General features: G+C 39.1%; 1 protein-coding gene across 1 annotated transcript in view; it reads right to left on the bottom strand.

The window, feature by feature from the left end:
* The window catches only part of LOC124172045, a 71,317-nt gene that overhangs the window by 20,316 nt on the left and 30,055 nt on the right, over positions 1–20,946 (bottom strand). Inside the window, exons 6-7 of the mRNA XM_046551452.1 lie at positions 7,525–7,656; positions 4,138–4,269 (exon numbers count right to left, since the gene is read on the bottom strand). Of these exons, the coding sequence (XP_046407408.1) occupies positions 4,138–4,269; positions 7,525–7,656 (264 nt within the window). The remainder of the gene's footprint in view (positions 1–4,137; positions 4,270–7,524; positions 7,657–20,946) is intronic.

The raw sequence follows: 20,946 nt of genomic DNA on the forward strand, positions 1-20,946 counted from the left end.
GACCATGGCACATCGCATTTTTTTGTGGAACGTTTTTGGGGCACTGAGTACCCCAGTGTACGGTTACTGTGAGTTTTCATTCAAGTGTGTATATTTTGTTTTCATAGATTTTTTGGAATTTTACCAGAGTATTTTTACACTGTATTAGTCATGGATAGACTACGAACTGAGGAGGACATTTTAAGTTAGTTAGCTCGTTCCTCTGAGCCTGAGAATTTTGAAGATAAGTCAGAAAGTGAAAATGAACAAGACATTTTGGAAGATGATGTTATGTCAGACTTTTATTCACCCGACGCATCTGAAAATGAGTTTGTTCTTGGTGGAAGTGATTTTGAAGGGGAAGAAGGACAAACAACACACGCAAGAAAATGACTTAGACGAAATGAAAACGCACAAGACTTGCAAGGTGAACCAAAACACCTGGAAGATGCATATGAAGAATCAGAAACAAAATGCAGTTGAAAAAACAGTCCCCGAAAATGTTATTCAGCTAAAAAAGTGTCCTCAGGGGTAAAAATAAGTACCGTTGGGCAACAAAGCCTGCTGAAAGAGTTGAACGAACTAAAAAAACTGCACCTTTAAAAGACTTTGATAGAAAATGTAAGGTTTCTTAATTCTACAATTATATTTAATAAAATATTAAAACAAGTAATTAAATTTATGTTTTTGCAATAATTTAAGGCCCAAATAACGCGTTTTCAATGTTTTTTAGAATAAAAATAAGTTTTTGTATTTTACACGTTTTTTAACTTTTAGGGGCACTCAGTACCCCAGTGTACGGTTAGTGTAACAGAAATGGAGGTGTACGGTTGCAGGGTTAATGTGTCGTCATGGTACACGGACCAATAATTTTGCTTCGAATATACGTGTGGAGTTAAATGCGTGGACAGTGTCTGCACCAGACTGACCTTGTAACATGATCGACATAGCGATTTTTCTTTTGGTCTGTCTGTTTGGTCTAGTTCTACAATCGAGTTTGAGAAATTGTTAAGTTTTTTTCCAGGTTTTTTTCACGGTAGACGAAATACACGGCTTATTCACGGTTTTAAGGTTTTCACGGTAGAGTGGGAACCCTGGTCAGTTACATCAGCCGCACCAACTTCAGCCCAGCGGTCAACACATACGCGAAATTCATTGCTGAAATAAACAGAAAGACTTCTAATTACCTGGATTTATAATAAACAGTTGAATGATGTTCCTCTATCACAGGCAGTTATTTATGCAAAAGCTGTGGAAGTGGAAGTTCTGGTTGGTTCCAGAATTTTAAACTTCGAGGTGCTGTTTTAGTGCTACGATATCAGGTGAATCTGCAAGCACTGATAGCATATTTGGTGCAACATTTTCTGATGAACTCCAATCAGTGTATGAGACTGGCTCCTTTCCCCTTCAACTACTGTTTAACGTTGACAACATGGAATTGTTTTGGAAGAGAATGCAACCTCGTTTATTCATTTTCTGGGAAGAAAACCTGAGTTAGGTTTCACGGCATTTAAAGACCATTTCAATTTGCTTCTTATGGTACTAATGCCCCGGGGGACTTCAAATTAAAGCCAGTTATGATTATTCATTCATAAAATCCTTGAGTAATGAATTGCTATTCTAAGTAGCATTTGTCTGTCATTTGGATGATCAACAAAAGGGTCTGGGTGACACAAGAATTGTTTTTATACTGGTTTGAAAATTTGTCTACTGCCGGCAATACATTACGAAACCCTGATATAGCATGCATTTTTCCTGGATGTTAGGCTACCTGCCTGAGAGGTTGGAATTTCTAAAGCACGTACAAATTTATTTTAGTGAGAAAAAAGTCTTTCCATGCGTACATACTCTCTTTAACAATATTTTTAAGTCTAAACCATTATTTAAATACAGGAGACTCTCGTTATTAGTTCGTGGGACCGAAAAACCGTAAGTTCATAATAACGAAGTTCGTATCAACGTTTCTTTTAGGTATCATCAGAAAAAAACAGTTTTGATAAATAATATTAAATTACGCAGAAATATGTTTAAACAGGAAAATTCGTTCCAGTTTCTCCACAGAAGAATGCAGCATGACGCAATCGAGGGTTGATAAAGTAAGTCCGATATACGAACTGGATGCGTTCCTAAGTTGATAAACCTACAGTACGGCCGCCGAGAGTTGTCCTATGACACACAGAATTGTCTAGGTTGGGGTAGGATGCAAGGTTGCCAGCTAAGAAAGGGAAACGCCTACAAAGGGTTCAGCGAAGAAAGGATGCGGAAGGGCCGCCGCGTGAAGGATCCAGAGGAAGACTCACTTGTTTTGGTGATTCAAAGAAAGGATTTTTTGTGGATCAGCCTTATTTCGTTGGCCTTATGCAGTTGACAACATTGAGAGACAAGGCGAGGGTGTGTTTTGAGGACAGCGATTGGCTGTAAACCATGCTGGCGTAGGGTTGTCCGCCCCTCCTGTTGTGCCGTCATCGGGTGACTCTCGACGGCCGGACTGCATGAAATTGCACTGAGAGGTACGGTTTTCCTACAAAATGCAACACTGCACCACAATGTGCTCCACCTCACGATATTACGAACTGATCTAGCTGGGCGTACGACGCAGCCGGAGCTGAAAAAAATCACTCCTCTCAGTAAGGAAGAACGGGCAAAACGCTTAACAGTTCCTAAATTCACGCCGGATACTTTGTTCAGATTGTGCCCAAATTGAGAGTTCCACAACGCCAAGCCAAACCGCAGAGCATCGGCCAAATCGAAAGGCGCCAAATTTGAAATTTGAAAAATTTTGAACGCTCATATCTCTGAAAATTTGTAAATCGAATGTGCGTAGGCAGAGGACTAACAGTTCGTCCAATTTACGTGTGGTTACGAGTGGGTCACCATGGCTCAGCAGGAATGAAACTTATTATATGATGTTGCGTGTACACCGAAGAAAGAACCATAATTGACGCTCTTGGGCACAGTAAACGAGAACTTAAACGCGGAGCGATTATTATAACTTAGCATAGTGATTATCCAACTAAATCCCATTGCTTATGCGTGGAACTTCGTAATAAAGTTCATTTTCTAGCTGCCGGGACTGAGGTCCGTAATTTCATAAAAACGAAAATTTCGCATTAACGTTTCTTTTACTATAGTTTGGATATGGCTTTTCATCGGGACCCACGACTTGCTTCGTAATAACGAGAACTTCGTAATAACGGTGTTCGTATTAAGGAGAGTCTACTGTAATGTCTTCTAAGGATATAAATAGGAAATATATGGATAATAGGAAGTTCAATATCCAAAACCTATGCTATTGGGAGCACACCCCTATCTTCCCCATGCTAAAACGCAATCATGAAACGCAAATTGGTATAGTGTAAAGACCCCAAGGAACGCATCCCTTGTGCAAAGCGAGGCATGGGTTTATTTTTTTGTTGCATAAATCACAAGATTGTTACTCCTGAAGAACGTATTTCACGCTCTTAGATTTTTAAATGAAGATATCTATTTTTCGCGATCAAATGAAAAGTGAAAATTTTCAAGCAAGAGAAAATATGACGGCAAAGTATGAATGCTGGGAAAAGCCCTTGTGACATCATTCTGGTTCCGGCTGCTGCCGTGTGAGGCCACCTTGGTGCGAGGCTATGAGCGCTGCTATGTCAGCTGCTAGCAGGTAGCGCTTGGCTTAAATATGGATTATTAATACCATATCAAACGAAGGAAACTTTCTGACCTTGGGCAATTTTAATGGGTGATTATTAAGAGATGTTTCACTGAGCTCTGTGCCTCGTGCATGCATTGGGAATCTCAGACGATGTAAAACTGCTATCTACTCGTATAGAAACTAGGTCCCTGTGAAGTCACGTGGAGTGGCATCGCATGTGCACCAATCTGGCCTTGTTCAAATGAGGTTAAAAATTGACCATTCACATTCGTCTAAACTGGGATTTCTAAAACCAAATAATTTGTTGATTTCGAATGCACTAATGGTGGGTAACGAATCGCAATCAATGCCTTTCTTTTTCTTTGACGAAGGAAACTACCCTATTGGGTGACTTGAGAACCCTAGTAAAAGGTACAAATTCTACCATTAATGAAACTTGAAAGTCAAAATTTTCACTAAGTGTAATATCACCTACATTCAATAATATAATCAGAGAACAAGAATTTCAGGCAAACCTTAACATCATCTTTCTCCTCAGGAGATGGTTCCTTCTTGGGCACCACCAGCATGCAGTTGTGGTCTGATATGATGGATCCTGCGCCATCAGCACCCACCTCTTCATCTTGGGAAGCAGTGGAGGCCTGAGTCTGTACAGGAACCCACAATCAGTATTATTAATGACAGGGTAAAAAACATGGAGATTTGTCATTGAATTTGCCACCAATTTATTTCCAAAATTCCACCAAAATATTTATTTTATTTGTCATTATTTCCATTCCAATCCCCTATGTAAAACGGATGCGATGGCTCGCTAGCTGCATTCACGCCGTGCCCCTGTTTTCCAAGCCTCACAGGACGCAATTGCGCTCCATGATCACAGATACAGTGAGTCCTCGTTCTACGTCACCCCGTTTAACGTCATTTCGCGATTACGTCACGAAAATTTTGAGACCGTCATTCGTTTATCGCACCTTCGCTTTGCGATAACGTCAAGGCTTTTAAATTTCGCGCGAGAAAAAAACGCGAAGCGGCGGGCGTTGCAGGTTGTTCGTTTTATGGGCGGTAATACAGTCAGTCTAAACGAAGTGTAAAACGGTGTGTTTATTGTTAATTGCGATTACAGTTTTAGCAAATTCTCTGCAAAATGAATTCTTAGGTAGGTGCGCAAGGTTTTACTTGACATAATGGTTTTCAGGAACCTAAAAAGTGATTTCAAGGTATTTTTCCGTGTAGAACTTGGATTTTTTGTCGTCACTTTTTTCGCCGAGTTCACAATAATTTTGGTTCCTGTAACTGCGACGATGTTTCAGCGATGATGATGCTCAGGCGACGCTCGCCCGGGCGACCACCATAGCGAAGCCGAAAAGCAAATGCGGGAAGATACAAAAATGGAGAAGGATTTACGTCACTGCTGCTATTGTCGTCAATGAAGACAGGAACTCGTATTTATGCCATAGTTTGGCATTCCTATCGTGAAAAAATGCCCCAGATATGATTCGCTAAAATTTTTTCGCGTAGGAATTGTGAGGTCTAGGAGCCGATAATCACTTTTTACATTGTTTCTTATGGGATATAATGTTTCGATTAACGTCATTTCGCTTATCGTCACATTTTTCAGGAACGGTAAGTGACGTTAAACGAGGACTCACTGTACACGTCCTCCAGCAGTTGCAAGCCAGGCAACTTGTGCTAGATGCAACAACATGGCGTGGTGCCTGATTGTGTATTTTCCGACGTTGATCATTGGTTTTGAAGCATTCATGCAAACCACTTTTCTGCATCCGTGATCACACAGCCGCGTATGGGTGGTTTTCGTAACCAGTTCTTATATGGAGCCATAATAATACAACTAAAACTTTGTTATCGCCATTAAAAAGATCGAGGACTGGCAAAGAAAAACTCTCAACTCCGGGACTCAATGAGTCTGGGTAGCACTCTAAATTAACATAATAAGATAGTTCTTTGATTATTGTTGGGCACATATCAAAATAGGACATTTTTCAACCAAATCTGCAGATAAACTCTTCACACACAAAAACAATAAAACTTCAATGGGAAAATTGAAGGCTCATTTTACTATGTATGCACAATGTCTTCCTGGTGGTACAGTTACATTCAGGAACTACACACAAGTTAAATGACCCATATCTCTTTAGAACCTCATTAGTTTGCCTAAAAGACTGAATAAAATAAAACTAATTACCTCAAAAGGTACATGGGAGCATTTCCGTGCATCATAACTTATGAGTCAGACTAATTAGCTAAGTAACGGGAAGTCAAGTTACCATAGATGAATGAAACAAGAAATAACTGTTTCAGTAAACCGGTACTAGCCACGGTAATAACGTTTACGGAGCGACCCGCAATGCACAAATTGTGCGAAAAAATCCACAGAGGAAAAATCAATCGCCTTGACCGGGATTCGAACCCGGATCCCTCGATTTCCGGCCGAGTGCTTCAGCCAGTTAAGCTACCGAGGCGTCAATCTCCCCTGAGGAAATTTGTGGACTATATCGGACAAGGTGGTATGGACTGCTGAGCATATTATGCGACTAGCAGTCCAGGTCGTGCGCATGGCGCCACAGCCGGAGAGCAAAGCCCGAACTTTGAACACGAGAGGTGTTCGCTCTGGACTTATTTCAGTAAACCGGGACTAGACACGGTAATAACTTTTACGGAGTCACCTACAATTCACAAATTGTGCGAAAAGTCCACAAATTTCCACAGGGGAGATTGACGCCTCGGTAGCTCAACTGGCTAAAGCACTCGGCTGGAAATCAAGGGATCCGGGTTCGAATCCCGGTCAAGGCGAATGATTTTTCCTCTGTGGATTTTTTCGCACAAGAAATAACTACTGAAGAGAAGTCAAGAGTGAAAGCATTGAGAATAAGTGCCACTAAAGAATGTTGAAATTCAATTCGATCGAATGAGTAAGTAATGAGGACGTGATAAGAAGAGTGGGAGAAAAGAGAGGTCTTCAAAGTTTGGGACATGGCTCCAATAGTCTTCAAAATTCTTAAGGAGAAGATAACTCAATCAGTGACTTAATGAGATAAGAAAGCATGATAAAAAGTATCCCCGAAGTACAGGTAGAGTGAAAGAAGGGCTAAGAATGGTCCTGAGGTTGTTTCATAGACCATGTTATTACAGTGCAACCTCGATATAACGACACCCCACGGTGCACTAATAAACACTCGCTATAGCGAATTGTTGCTTTACCGGGGGTGGAGCAAATAATAGCCAATATACCTCTTGCAAACAGATATACCGGAACAGGAGTGATGCGGCGACAGATAAACATCTATCCGATAAACGTAAGCATAAATTCAGGAGAAAGGCGATGTTTTTTGCATCACTAAATTTCCTTACTCAAATAACGACTAACTATTCAAACAATTTATAAGCGCCGCACTGAATAAAAATCATGCAAAGCATTGTTTCGTCAATCATTATATTTATCGAACGACAGTTTACCACATAAATTTGAGACTGAGCACTCCATTAACTTCATTTCTAACAGATCGCTAGCAATTACAGAGGTTAAGAAGTCTTGATGAAAGTCTTCCGGCGGTGAAACCCTCGCTATGGCGAGAGCCAACACCGAAAGGGTCTCGTAAAAACGAATTTTTTAACACGCTTATTATAGTGTCAATTGGCGGTGCATCGGCTATCTCTTGTAATAGCCGGGGTGTCGCTATAGCCCGTACTTGCTTTAACGAGGTTCCACTGTAATTATTTAAAAGAGAAGAAGATTGTAAATATGAATAGATTTGCATGCAGTAGAGAGCGATGGAGAGCTCTGGGAATTCAGTTAGCAATCTTGATTGCTAACTGAATACGGTGACAAAGTTCACATGCCATTAAAGTTCAGTTTACAATAAATAATTCATATGGTACACTACCTGATTAGCAGAAGTTTGAGACATGAGTTCACTTGTGGCGCCATCAGTGCAATCAATGTGATCATATCCTTCTTCATCATTGCTGATCCGTTCTTCTTTAATTGAAGAGGACTGGCATGTTCCTGAGTCCCTCTAAAGGAAAGACAAACACTAAATTAAACAGATTTTCATTGATTGGAGCAAGAAGAAAAAGTGATCATAACCAAAACATGAATTGCAGAGCATCTGTAGAAAATAAATAATCCCTGATGAACGATTCTGGCCTGTTTGTAGAAAGTAGAATAACTTAATCAACAAACAAGATTAATCCACTTAAGTAATTCTTCCTTCTCATTTAATCTAATGAAAGCCTTACTAAGTAGGAGGAATAACCTTAATGGGCAAACCTTGTGACTTTATGGGTCATAAAGTTGTGGACTCAACCCTACCACTAAAATTAATCAACAAATAATTTGACATAAAACTCTACAATATCATTGAATTACATAAAAACTTGTGATTTTCCAATAAAAATCTTACTATACTAAATCTAAATTAAAAATCATAATTTCTAGTGATTCACACATTCAATGCAGGCCTGACTTTCATTAAAGTCGTCAAAATGGGCCGTTAGAAAAATAAGAAAGAAAAATAGAGGGAGGTTTCCCTCAACGCTTCATTACTTAACGCTCCAGTTCCGTGAAAAGTTAAAAAAAATGCGTTTGAATATAGTCCCCCCCCCTTTACTTTTACCACTGGCATTTTTGGAAAAAAAAGGGGTGACTATATTCAGACATATACGGTAAATACTATTCAACTCATTCATAAAGAAGAGCATGGTTCATTTTTATTGAAATACACATCAATTTAAATTTATTTATGATGCTTATGTTTAAAAAAAATGCGAATTTAGTAAAAATGACTGGATTTTTCAGTAGGGCTTTAAAATAACCTGCCGGCACTCATTGTGTTAAACAGTAGTAGTATAGTAGTATTATAGTATATTTTATTACCCGAAGACCAGATTACACTGATATAGGAGTCGTCAGGTACATAAAAAATATAAACAGGTACATAAAAAATATAACACAGGTACATAAAAAATATAATAGACAAATAATTATACACTATTACCCTGAAGAAATTCATCTACGGAATAATATAATTTTTCTAGTAAAAAGCGTTTAGCTTGTATTTTAAATGAATCAGAAGTTTTACAATTTTTTAAACTGGATGGTAATTTATTGTACAGGCGTAACCCTATAGTTTTTGGGCCTAGAAAGGCTGATTTAGTCCTGACATAATTATAATGAATGGTATCATGACCTCTTGTGTAATAATCATGGACATCACAGTTTTTAGGGAACTCATAGAAATTAGTTTTGATAAACATGAGGACAGAAAGAATATACACACATGGGAGTGGGAGAATATTGAGTCTTTTAAAAATAGGTCGGCATGGGGCATTATAAGGAGCAAAGACCATAAGTCGTGCAATTTTCTTTTGCAGCCTAAAAAGCTTAACTGAAGCATGTGATGATCCCCAGTAAATAATGCTAGTAATGATGCGGGAGTAAAATTGGCCATAATAAAGTGTTAACAGAGCACGTCAGAACTAACAGAAAATCTAATGAAACATATAAGAAAACAAGTGGAGCATAGAATTTTAAGTAGATAACAGATATGTTCATCCCAAGATAGATTTGACGAGATTGTAAGTCCTAGGAATTTAACATCTTGAGTTTGGCGCATGAATTGACCATCATGGGCAAGATTAAGGTCAACACCATGTTTTCTCCTGAGATTAAAGTGCATGGCTAGGGATTTATCAACATTTATATCTAAGCAATTTAAAGAACACCAGTCGCTCAACTGCTGAAGAAGTATTTCACTTTTCTCAATTGTGCACTGTAGTGATGTGGATGAAACTAGAATGTTAGTATCATCAGCATAAAGGACGATCTTTGAACAGTCTGTTTGTAGATTATGAGGGAGATCATTAATATGTATCAGGAATAAATAATATATCAGTACTCAGTATCAAGGTTCTTAGACTGTAAGGTTGCCTCATTCGTAACTGCGCATGCGCCAGCAGAAGTCCCGTTACGTCACTGTAGACCCTGTATCCCAGCTGATCCTAGCCATTACATTTTTTGCACGCCAGAAATTGAGAGAGTATAAGTTCCTGAGACCTTGCCCCGCCTTGTGTTTAACGCGAATCTGAACACATTTCATGCAATTTCACTGAAATCGTCTTTGTAATCCACTACTCACAAGACGAATTTTTTGTGGGTGAAGAGCACCTTTAATCGTTGGATATGCCAGGCTCCCGTTCTACTGTGGCAACGTCCTCCAACAGCTTGACGAAAACGAAGAAAGCTGGACGGAATGTCTCATATCACAGGTGGATGCTTAAATTGAAAAATCTTTTTATTGTGTATATTAACTAATTGAATCATTGACCGTGTCTCGCCCCCCACACATGTGAAAAAAGTGGTGAAAGTGAATCAGTCAGAAAAACTAAGTGGATATGCTAAAGATTTCGTAATCAAGAACTTAGATGCCTCTATTGCATTGGAAAATCAGAAATTCTTCCCTTTTAAGGCCAATTGAACTGAATATTTTGCGCACTCATTCATGCACGGACTATTTTGCAAATTCTTCATTTACCTCGTATGCTATGAGTAACATCGTGTGCCAATGGTAAGATATCAAGTAAACAAATTTCTAGTACTTAGTCTGTAAATTTGAGTCCTTTCATATGCCTTTGAGAGCTATTGAGAAATTTTCGAGGTCACGGTTGAGCAAAATTGTTTATTAGTTTAGGGACAGAAAATTTTTAGCGTGTATAAAAATATTTATCAGGAATCAAGTATTAAATCGTAGTTCACATAAAAGAAACTTACGTTAATTTTAATCATAATATTTTCTCTCGAACTAGTAAAGTGGTTAAGAATAGCCTTTATAAACTTATAAATGTTGACTTAAGTCAAACCAAATAATATTTTTATGTACTCTTTCGCATTTATATTTATCTGCAAACTGTAATGAAGTAGACTCAACCCTCTAATTAGGACTAATTCGACAAATTACCAATGTTCTCTGATGTGTCTCCAACTTGGACAAAGCAATTATTAAATGTTACGCCAAGCAGAGGGTCTTTACAAGAATAAAATGTTTGAACAAAAAAAGCAACAAGGAAGAGCAACTTTGGTAGTGCCACTAAAAAGATTTAAAAAATTGTTCAGTAAATCCTTTTACATAAATTCTTATTATTTACACCCTCTTCAAATGAACCTTGACGGTGGAGCTAAATTTCTACAACAGACTTATGATCGACCAAATAGCTGATATGCATTAGTCTAATTTTTGTTCCAGCAATAGTCACTGAAAATTATCGAATTTGTTTCCTGCAGTGCTTTTTGGTGCCATGAAGCATTTTTCTTTTAGGTTTTTTGACCAAAGGCTACAGTGGAAACTTTCTGTGGGATTTAAGATAGAGAAGAGTCCTCTGATTCGAAGGCTGTTCTCCACTCAAGCGGGCAACTATGGTGCTGTTTTGATAACGGCAATTGTTGGTGGTTCATTTTCCATTTCTAGAAATTAGTTTACCGGGGAATTCTCATTTCTCTCAGCATTATATTGACGTTAGTTCCGTTTCATCTGTATAATTTTTTGCTTAACGCATGATCACTTTGAATTGCTATTACGAATGATTTGAAAATGGTAAAAACGCTAAACTCTTTTCACTCTATATGCTTATTTTTTTCTTCCCATTGAAGTAAAGGATTTCAATGTGCATAATTTTCTTTATCTTATATATTTTCAAAGCCCGGCGAGGAATGAAAACGAGCATAATTTCTATTTAAAAAGTGGCGGAACTGTAATTTTTTGAAGCAACTTATTCGTTTTTTGCGTATTTTCCTCCCAGCTATATTAATCTAAGTTTAAATTATATTGCGGAAGTAGCAAGGAAAACAGTGTTTTTGAGAGTTACAGGAAGGAAGTGTGGACACGGAATTAAGTCGCACACCTTCCCATTTCATCACTTCATCAGGAAATTATAGCGTCTGAATACACGAATTTATCTTTTTTTAAATCTTAGCATCATTATTTTCATAAATCGGCATTCAATTTAAAATTCCGCTTATAGTGTTCGATCAGGGGTGCCGACTTACAAAAAATATTGGGGGGCCCAAACCGGGGACCTTGCCCCGGTAAATTTTATAAGTAGTGAATTTTAAGTCTTTTTTAAAGTATTTTAGAAGAGTCATATGATCAACATTAGAACTCTGATCACTCGAATCTCGATACCTGGACACTCCGGGGAAAATCGACAAGCCTGACACATTTTTCCTCACATCTGTAACGAATTTTTGGGGGGGCTCGGGCCCCCTCAGGCCCCATGGAGTCGGTGCCACTGTGTTCGATAGAGGGTAACTTCAAGAACTCGCTCCGGTAAGCAGTTATGCCCATGGAAAGGCTAGAATTTGAAATGGCGCTGGAAGTTGGGTCTACAGTGAAGTCAAGCCAATGGGAGCCCGAGTCGCGAATGAGGCAACCTTTACTCTAAGAACCTTGACTCAGTATAACTCTCAATTCCTTACCCCCCTTCTGCTCCGTACTGAACGGAAGTGAAAACCATTTGTATGGGCACAAAATTTATGACTGCTTAGTGCCGTGATGTCAGAGCTCACTTGATCACTGAGCGAAGTTGAGCTGCCAGGCCTGACTTTCATTAAAGACGACAGAATCGGCCATTAAAATAAGAAAGAAAAATAGAGGGAGGTTTCCACGCCATAACTTAGATTCAAACACTGCTTTTACCAAATGGTGCACACGGTTCGAAAGAGGGGTCCTTGCTGAAGGTCATACACACGATCGAAGAACTCGGGAGTGGATATTAATTACGTACGGAGGCGGAGAAAGAACTCCTGGCCTGACTGGTAGAGCCTGTCAATTAACATGCTCGAAACTGAATGTATAAAGAAATAAAGTATTTCTCAATAAACTATTATGTCCTCTCTGTGGAAGGCAGAGAGGACATAATAGTTATAGTAGACAATCTTAATCGACCAACAGCAAATGGCAATTGAAGTTAATATGCCATCTCATTTAGACTTATTCAAGCTTTGAGTAGGAGGAACAACATTTTCAGGCATATCTTGATACATAATGGCTGATAAAATGGTTGAAAAAACCCTATCATTTTAATTAATTACCACATAATTTGACATTTCACCCCATAAATGCATTGTTTCCTAAACACCTTGCGATTTCCTCATAAAAAATGGATTCAAAAGTATGAATGGCATCAGCAGAGAAATTGAGCATAACGAAGTCAAAATCAATTGACAATAACCGACGGTTTTATGTCTATACATAAATGGCTATTTTGTAACTGACACCTGGTAAACAGACGGTTTGTAAACACGACATCTCGTAACTGTGACAATTACTAACTAGAAAATTTGCAGCTGACTATTCAAACTACTTAGTATAAAGACGTACTGTAACCAGAAGTGAAATGAAATCAACTCATGGATAACATGAAAAATATTAATACTCAAAGTACCCAGAGTGTTCGCCATCCTCCTTGCACATTTTTGATAGTGTTTTAAGCTTATTCTAGTCTGAAATGTTTGCTTACGATGCCTTTGATCCACTGATGCCTAAGGAGCAATTAATTTTGCTTGATATTTGGACAATACTAATTTACTATCAAAATATTTTAACAAGTTAATATTTTAAAAATAAAAATTTAAACAGCTCTTTCTGAAGGGCTTTGAGTCCCTAGAGCCGAATTTGATATTATTCTGTTTGATTGTTAGTTTATGATCCACTGAACCCCAATTTGCCTTCACTTTTACTTAATCCTTGACATTTGCAGGTACACAAATAAAGTATTTGATCAATTAAATGTTAAAAATTAAAATATACAATAACAGCCTTCCTGAATGGCTTCAAGACACTTGAGTCAAGTTCCATGTTATAATAGATACAGTAAAACCCCTATGTACAGAACCTCTTTACATCATAAACCTCCATACTTCGTACCATCCCAATGGTCCTGTCAGATTTACATGTAAATTTATAGGCAAACCTCTCATTGCACGTACCTCTTTATCTTGTAAAACCTCCATATATCTTAGCAAGGAGACACCCCCAAGACAGCCTAACTACCTCCGCAAATCGTACCAAGAGAATAAATAGAAACCATTTATGTGGCCGGCTGCAATTACGTACATGGAATAACATTTTCAGCTATAAATGTTTCATGCCTATTTATTGGTTATACCTTTAATATGCTGTACTTTTCATGTTAGCCATTAGTTGTGGCAATTTTGCTATTTCTATGCTATCAGCTATGGAAATATTTCCACTAACTTAGCTCCCATCAATGGAGACAGAAATACTCAACCGCATTGCTACTTCCGCATCTAAAATGAGATATATTTCACGAATTTACCATGACTCAAATAGGGTGGTTTCCTATTATTTTTTTATTGCCTAAATCGAAAGATTATTTTTTACTCCTGGGGTACGTATTTCGCGCTTTTAGATTTTTAAATGACTATATCTATTTTTTGCGATTAAATGAAAAGTGAAAAATTTCAAGCGCGCGAAAACGCGATGCGTAAGTAGGAATGATGGGAAAAAGTCTGTGCAACGCATTTCTGGTTCCCTCTCCCGCCTTGTGAGGTGACCTTGATCGAGGCTCTGAGCGCTGATAGGACGCAGGATGCTAGCGGGTAGCTGAGTACCTTGCTGGCTGGTAGCGCTTGGCTTAAAAAAGGTTTATTAATACCTTATCAAACGAAGAAAACTTTCCGACCTTAGCCAGTTTTAATAGGTGATTATTAAGACATGTTTCCCTGAGCTCTGTGCCTCATGCATGCATTGGTAACCTCAGACGATGTATAACTCCTATCCTCTCGTGTAGAAACTGTGACGTCACGTGGAGTGGAATCGCATGGGCGCCAATCTGGCCTTTTTCAAATGAGGATAAAATTTGACCCTTGCCATTCGTCTAAAATGGTATTTCAAAAACCAAATAATTTGTGTATTATGAATACACTAATAGTGGGTAACGAATCGCAATCAATGCCTTTCGTTTTCTTTGATGAAGGAAACTACCCTATTGAGCGGATTGATTTCATTTCCTGTCGAAAGATTAGCTCATCAACAGAGTCAAACATCATCAAGTGTTCCCAAACATGACTGATGGCCACAAAATTCACAAATGGTTGAGTGAACGAGCAATTTTTGCAATTAAGAAGAAAGATGCCAACCCTATTAAAACAAATCCAGTTTTGCAATTATTTTATTGCCATATTTCCTTGTGTATCACAATCTTACTATACTGCCTTAGTAATTTTTTCAATGCTCGCGTGAAAAATGGTGGTCCACAGTTTAATACGCTTGGCGACAGTTATATGCCTGGCCTGCGTATTCATGCCACAAAATCTGACTCATCCATTGGGAGCCCTGAAAAATCAATTTGTATTGTCATGGTTCATAAATTGATGTATCACCACTTCACCCGGGCTATCATCCGGCAACTGTCCTAGAGGGTGTTTTGTGCAGCAGAATATTTTCCACATGCATCTCATCAAGCCATTCTCGAATTTTGCATGGGCATCAGTGCGACAAGGCCGTGATGCTTTTCGGAATGTTGGCATCGTGCACTAATGGGTGATTCAGAATGCATCCTGGAAGTGAGCACCGAGTTTTTATGCTTTCATTAAAATGCTCTCGCTAGAATGACGACTGCTCAGTGCCACAACATCAGAGCGCTCACTAGCTCAGTGAGCCAAGTTGAGTGGTCAGTGTGGCACAACTCACCCATTCTGTACAATACAACGTACTCATAATTTTGAGAGATTTCGTTATTTAAATAAAAGATCGTAGCACTTTCCCACAATTTTTTTTTACTGCATACAACGTGTTTCGGCTCACTGAGCCATCATCTGGTACGAGACACTGGGAAACATTTGAAAATCACCTTTATACCGTTGAGAAAGGGGGCTTGGGAGGATTTGACATCTTTGAAGAAGGGGGTGGGAACAGGGGTGTAGAGTGGAGACAGTGGCAAAAGATACAACTACGGGATGTGGGGAACCCATGTTGGAAGCAGGACTCAGTCATAACTGGAAAATAATGACTCGTGGGAGGAACCACAGAAAATGGGGGGGTAAAAAGGGAGGCTGCGTGTCATTAGAGATGGAGAGGAGTAAAGCGATAAACGAAAATAGGTGGTATTTGTCATTTTAAACCAGAAATTCTACACTTCGAAAGTAAGAGCACAAGACTTGATGTTTCAGAGGAATTCAAAATTGTACATAGTGATATGAATATGCTCATGAATGAAACAGTGTTTGTCACCCACTCTCCTCTCCTTAAGATCCCCTTCCCGAAAACAAATGGTCATTGAAAAACAAAAAAATGCAATTGAAAACAAATGGTAAACGAAATTTTGCAATGAACGACACAGCTCTACTCTGCATGTTAACATTTGACAGTGTTCCCACTAACTATATTACAAAATTCATGGCTTTTTCCAGGTTTTCACGGTATAAATATAGTCAAGTTCACGGTCTGTTAATAAGCCATTTTAGGCAGAAATATTGATGACCTTACAATCCCTGACCTCACGTTAAATAAAAATTTATCAATTACAACAGACACTGTGAAAGCAAACGTAGCAATGGAAGTGCTATTTCTCATGATGTCACCTATCAATATAAAAATGTTGGTGAAGCTTAAGGTTGTGAGTAGCAAAATGGAGGGAGCAGTATGGTAGAGAGGTAAAGAATTCTGATTTTTTGCCAGGGTTAACGAACACTTTGTTTGCCGTCTTCCAATCACAGGCTCAAGATCAATGTGTAGTCATGGCACAAGGACCAATAATTGCACTTCGAATATAGGTAAGGTATTTGGAGGAGGCAACCGACAGCTGAGGTCATTTGCGCCATGAGGGAAGGATGGGTAAGGAAGGGTGGAGAGAAACCCGGTGTTGGCATTAGCCTGCTCTTAACGAAAGGCGCCAAGGGGACCACGGCTTAACGTCCCATCCCACGGACGGAGTGTTGCGCTTGAAATGTACTCCACACGACACTCGAGCAGGCATTGGGCAGTGTCTGAAAATTCTCTGCCACTGTCGGGATTTGGACCCCAGTCCGCCGGGTGGGAAGCCAACACTCTAGCCACCACACCAATCCGATCCCCCACTTCAAATATACCTGTGCAGATAAGTGTGTGGACAGTGTCTGTATGTGGCTCAGCCTTGAAACACAATGGGGAACATGCATGAAATTTGTTCATCATGCTAGTAAGTCTTATTGAATAGACAATTTTCTCACGAGTCAAAATATGTAAGCCAAAACTCTCCTAGTACTACACAAACGTCATTAAATGCTTATTAAAAGTGATGGAATATCGCTTATTGTCACGTGACCTGAAATGCCCTCTGACGCCATCGCACGGTACACCATTCACTTCGCTAAGAGAGTAGAAGGGCAGACTCTTGATTGCAATATATCGAAGTAAAAATCATCAACGAGCTTTGTAGTAGTTCCTAAAAGGACAAGTTGACTTAATAGGGATTTAAGAAAGCACAATACCACAGTTTACTTTTGGTAGACTCCCTTATGGCGGCTGACTTCCTGAAAAATAGTGATTGCTTCCAAATCTCACCAAACAATCCCCTTCTTTTAAATCAATAACGCCCTGGCAACCCAAAATATTCACAATCTGCTGTTTGACGTTAAAACAGCAATTATTTTCCCCATATTTGCGTTTGAGTCCCAGCATAGACCGATTTTTTATCCACTTCCTCAGTCAGCTATCAGTGGATTCCGTGCCGTGACTTCACGCTCCGATGACGTCGTGTTTTCAAGCAGCCGATGAAGATTAATTTTCAAAGACTAATAACTCAGCTAAAAAACATTATTCATCCGCGAAATTTTCGGTGAGTACATTTAAGATAGGGATCTTCTTATTCTAGTACATTGTAAAAATTGTGCATGTTCCCCGTTGAAATATCTTTTTTTTAATCAGTCAATTGTTATCCTACGATCAAGTTTGAGAGATGACGAAATTCACGGCTTATTCATGGTTCTAAGGTTTTCACAGTTGAGTGGGAACCCTGGTGGAGCAAGAAATGTTTTCTGCTGTGATCATATATGCTAGGCATTAAAGAGTAAGCACAATGGTCACCAACATTAAAATATGGACCTTGCCTCAATGAAAATTTCAAAAACACTCATTCAGTTTGTGCTCATCTAAACATTAATACTGAGCATGGTCCAATAAATGCAAAAATTACAATGGATTTTGGTCCATTTTGAATTGAGGAAAATCGGTGTGAAATAGGGTGGTTTCCTATTATTTTTTTATTGCCCGAATTGAAAGATTATTACTCCTGGAGTACGTATTTCACCCTCTTAGATTTTCGAATGACAATGTCTATTTCTCGCGATTAAATGAAAAGTGAAAATTTTCAAGCGCGCGAAAACGCGACGTGTAAGTAGGAATGATGGGAAAAAGTCCATGCGACGCATTTCTGGTTCCCCTCCCGCCTTGTGAGGTGACCTTGATCGAGGCTCTGAGCGCTGATAGGACGCAGGATGCTGGCGGGTAGCTGAGTACCTTGCTGGCTGATAGCGCTTGGCTTAAAAAAGGTTTATTAATACCTTATCAAACGAAGAAAACATTCCGACCTAAGCCAGTTTTAATAGGTGATTATTAAGACATGTTTCCCTAAGCTCTGTGCCTCATGCATGCATTGGTAATCTCAGACGATGTAAAACTCCTATCCTCTCGTGTAGAAACTTGGTCCCTGTGACGTCACGTGGAGTGGAATCGCATGGGCGCCAATCTGGCCTTTTTCAAATGAGGATAAAATTTGACCCTTGCCATTCGTCAAAACCAGGTATTTCAAAAACCAAATAATTTGTGTATTATGAATACACTAATGGTGGGTAACGAAATGCAATCAATGCCTTTCGTTTTCTTTGATGAAGGAAACTACCCTATTTTTGGAAATAGGAGTTTTGTAGTAATTTTTTTCCATGCTCAGGATTGCCACTCAAATTAAATAATAAAAATCACGACATTTTCCAGTTTTTCACAGTCTTGATGTTGCCAAATTCACGTTCTGTTGATAAGCCATTTTTGGCAGAAATATTGATATCGTGACAATCATTGGCCGCATGCAAAGTAAAAATTTAATTAACCCATTAGTGCATAGCGTCCGATATATCGGACGTGTCCATGTCTCACATTAACGCTTCTCGAGTCATTAAATTCAATGAGTCAACTAAAATATTAGCGGGGGGGTGAAGACACACATCCATTTGAACTTAATACAGTATTAAAATGTGGCGCAAGTCAACTGGAGCCCATAACAAAATGAAATACACCCATGTCTCGTATAGCGCAAGGGATGCATTCCTTGGGGTCTTTGCGCTATACGTTTTGCGTTATCCGAGACCGTTTTAACATTGGGAAGATAGGGATGCGTTCCTGGTAGCATAGGTCTTGGGTATTGAATTTCGTCTAAAACATATATATTCCAATAAATAGCCTTAGAAAACATTATTTATATAAATGTTTATAGTTTAAAACATCTTTAAAGATAGTATGCACGCATTTGAAGACTTTTATTCACGTCAAAAAAAATTCTTAAGTGCTTTTGAAATTCCCTCCTGTCGTCCCGGTGGGCTAACATCTGCTATCTCAGGGGTTCATAATGCATTGCCGGCAGTGGACGATTTTTCAAACCAGTGAAAAACAACTATTGTGTCACCCAGGTCCTTTTGTCGCTCATCGAAGTGACAGGCAAACGCTACTTTGAATGCCATTTTATAGCTAGCGGAGTTTATGAATGATAAATCATTTTAATTTGAAGTCCTCCAAGTCATTAGCGGCTAAGTGAAACAGTCTTTAAATGTCTTGAAGCCTTCCCAGGTTTTCCTTCCCTGAAAATGAATTAACGAGAATGCATTCTTTTCCAATAGAATATCGTCTCGTCAACACTAAAAACTAGTTGAGGGGGAAAGGAGCCACTTTCAATCACAGCTTGGAGTTCATCAAAAAATTTTGTGGTGACTGCGCTATCAACACTTGCAGATTCACCTGATATCACCGCACTGAAAATACCTGCTTGCCGTTTAAATTCTGGAACCAACCATAGCTTTCACTAAATGTCTTGGAGCGATTACCACTCTCGTCTTTCTGTACTGATTCACTATGAACTTTCCGTATGTGTAGACCGCTTGGTTGAAGTTGGAGCGGCTGAGGTCACTGAAGTTTTAACTTCGTCTTTATTCAGAATAATGCATCGTGCGTTTAAACTTCTGCGCAATATCGCTTTGACGTTCTCCATTTTCAAAGCAATTGACCTATATCAATTTCTCTTCTAGGTTTATGGTCTTTCTTGACAAATTCTTGATTTTTCTACCCGCATTCCTATTTTTTGCCATTTTCTCTTGGTTTTTACTCAGCATGGCTCTATCGAAATCACCTTCTACTGCTGAACTGTGTTCTTGAGATGCAGAGGGCCTACGACTGCGGGGAGGGAACGAAGCTATTGTGTTTGAGACTCTATAGGGGGACCCTCTTATATGCTGGTGCTCTTCATGCCCAACTCGGCTACCGCTCCATTTCTCTCCCGTGAATACCGATGACCTTGAAGGCTTTAGAGTAGACCCTCTACCTGGAAGTCAATCGCCCGATAACCTTTGACGGCAAAAATTACGTCTCAACCAGTATTGCTTAAAAAAACCTCATTTCCACTAGCCCCACGCTTAATTAATGATCTAAATTAACTCATTCTGTTGAGGAGACGAGATAAATTACTTCGGTAGGCCGGCTATCTGGACCCAATGACGAGTAATACTTTTGGCCATTGCACAGCAATGGATTTCGATTAATATATAAACAAAAAAGAAGATTTGAGGCAAGCAATAATATTAATATGCGTAAAATGATAGAAATTTCGTGTGTACTTAGCGCAAGTTCACGTTTTATCACGAGAGCGTTTAAGATTTTTGATTAGGCCACACTGGGTTGCAATGTTTCCGCGAGGAACGAATTTGCGCTATACGAGACATGGGTGTACACACGTCCGATATATCGGACGCTATGCACTAATGGGTTAATGCAACAAACGCCAAAGGTCTTCACGACTAAGTGGGAGCCCTGTTTGATCAAGTAGGGGAAACGGTTGCGTGTTTCTGCTGAGTAGTGCTGGGAATATATTCCACCATGGAGTGAATCTGCATCATAGCTAAACGGCACTAAACAAGGCCACACATACACAGAACACTCAAAAAGTCATCAGTTGCACGGGGATCTGAGCTTAGCAATAATAAAAAAAAGTCATTAAGGACAAACCCCTAGTCCTCATTACAATTCATGAGGATAAAATAAAATGGTTAA

The sequence above is a fragment of the Ischnura elegans genome (genome assembly GCF_921293095.1).
Source record: "Ischnura elegans chromosome 13 unlocalized genomic scaffold, ioIscEleg1.1 SUPER_13_unloc_1, whole genome shotgun sequence".
In the NCBI taxonomy this organism is placed as follows: domain Eukaryota; kingdom Metazoa; phylum Arthropoda; class Insecta; order Odonata; family Coenagrionidae; genus Ischnura; species Ischnura elegans.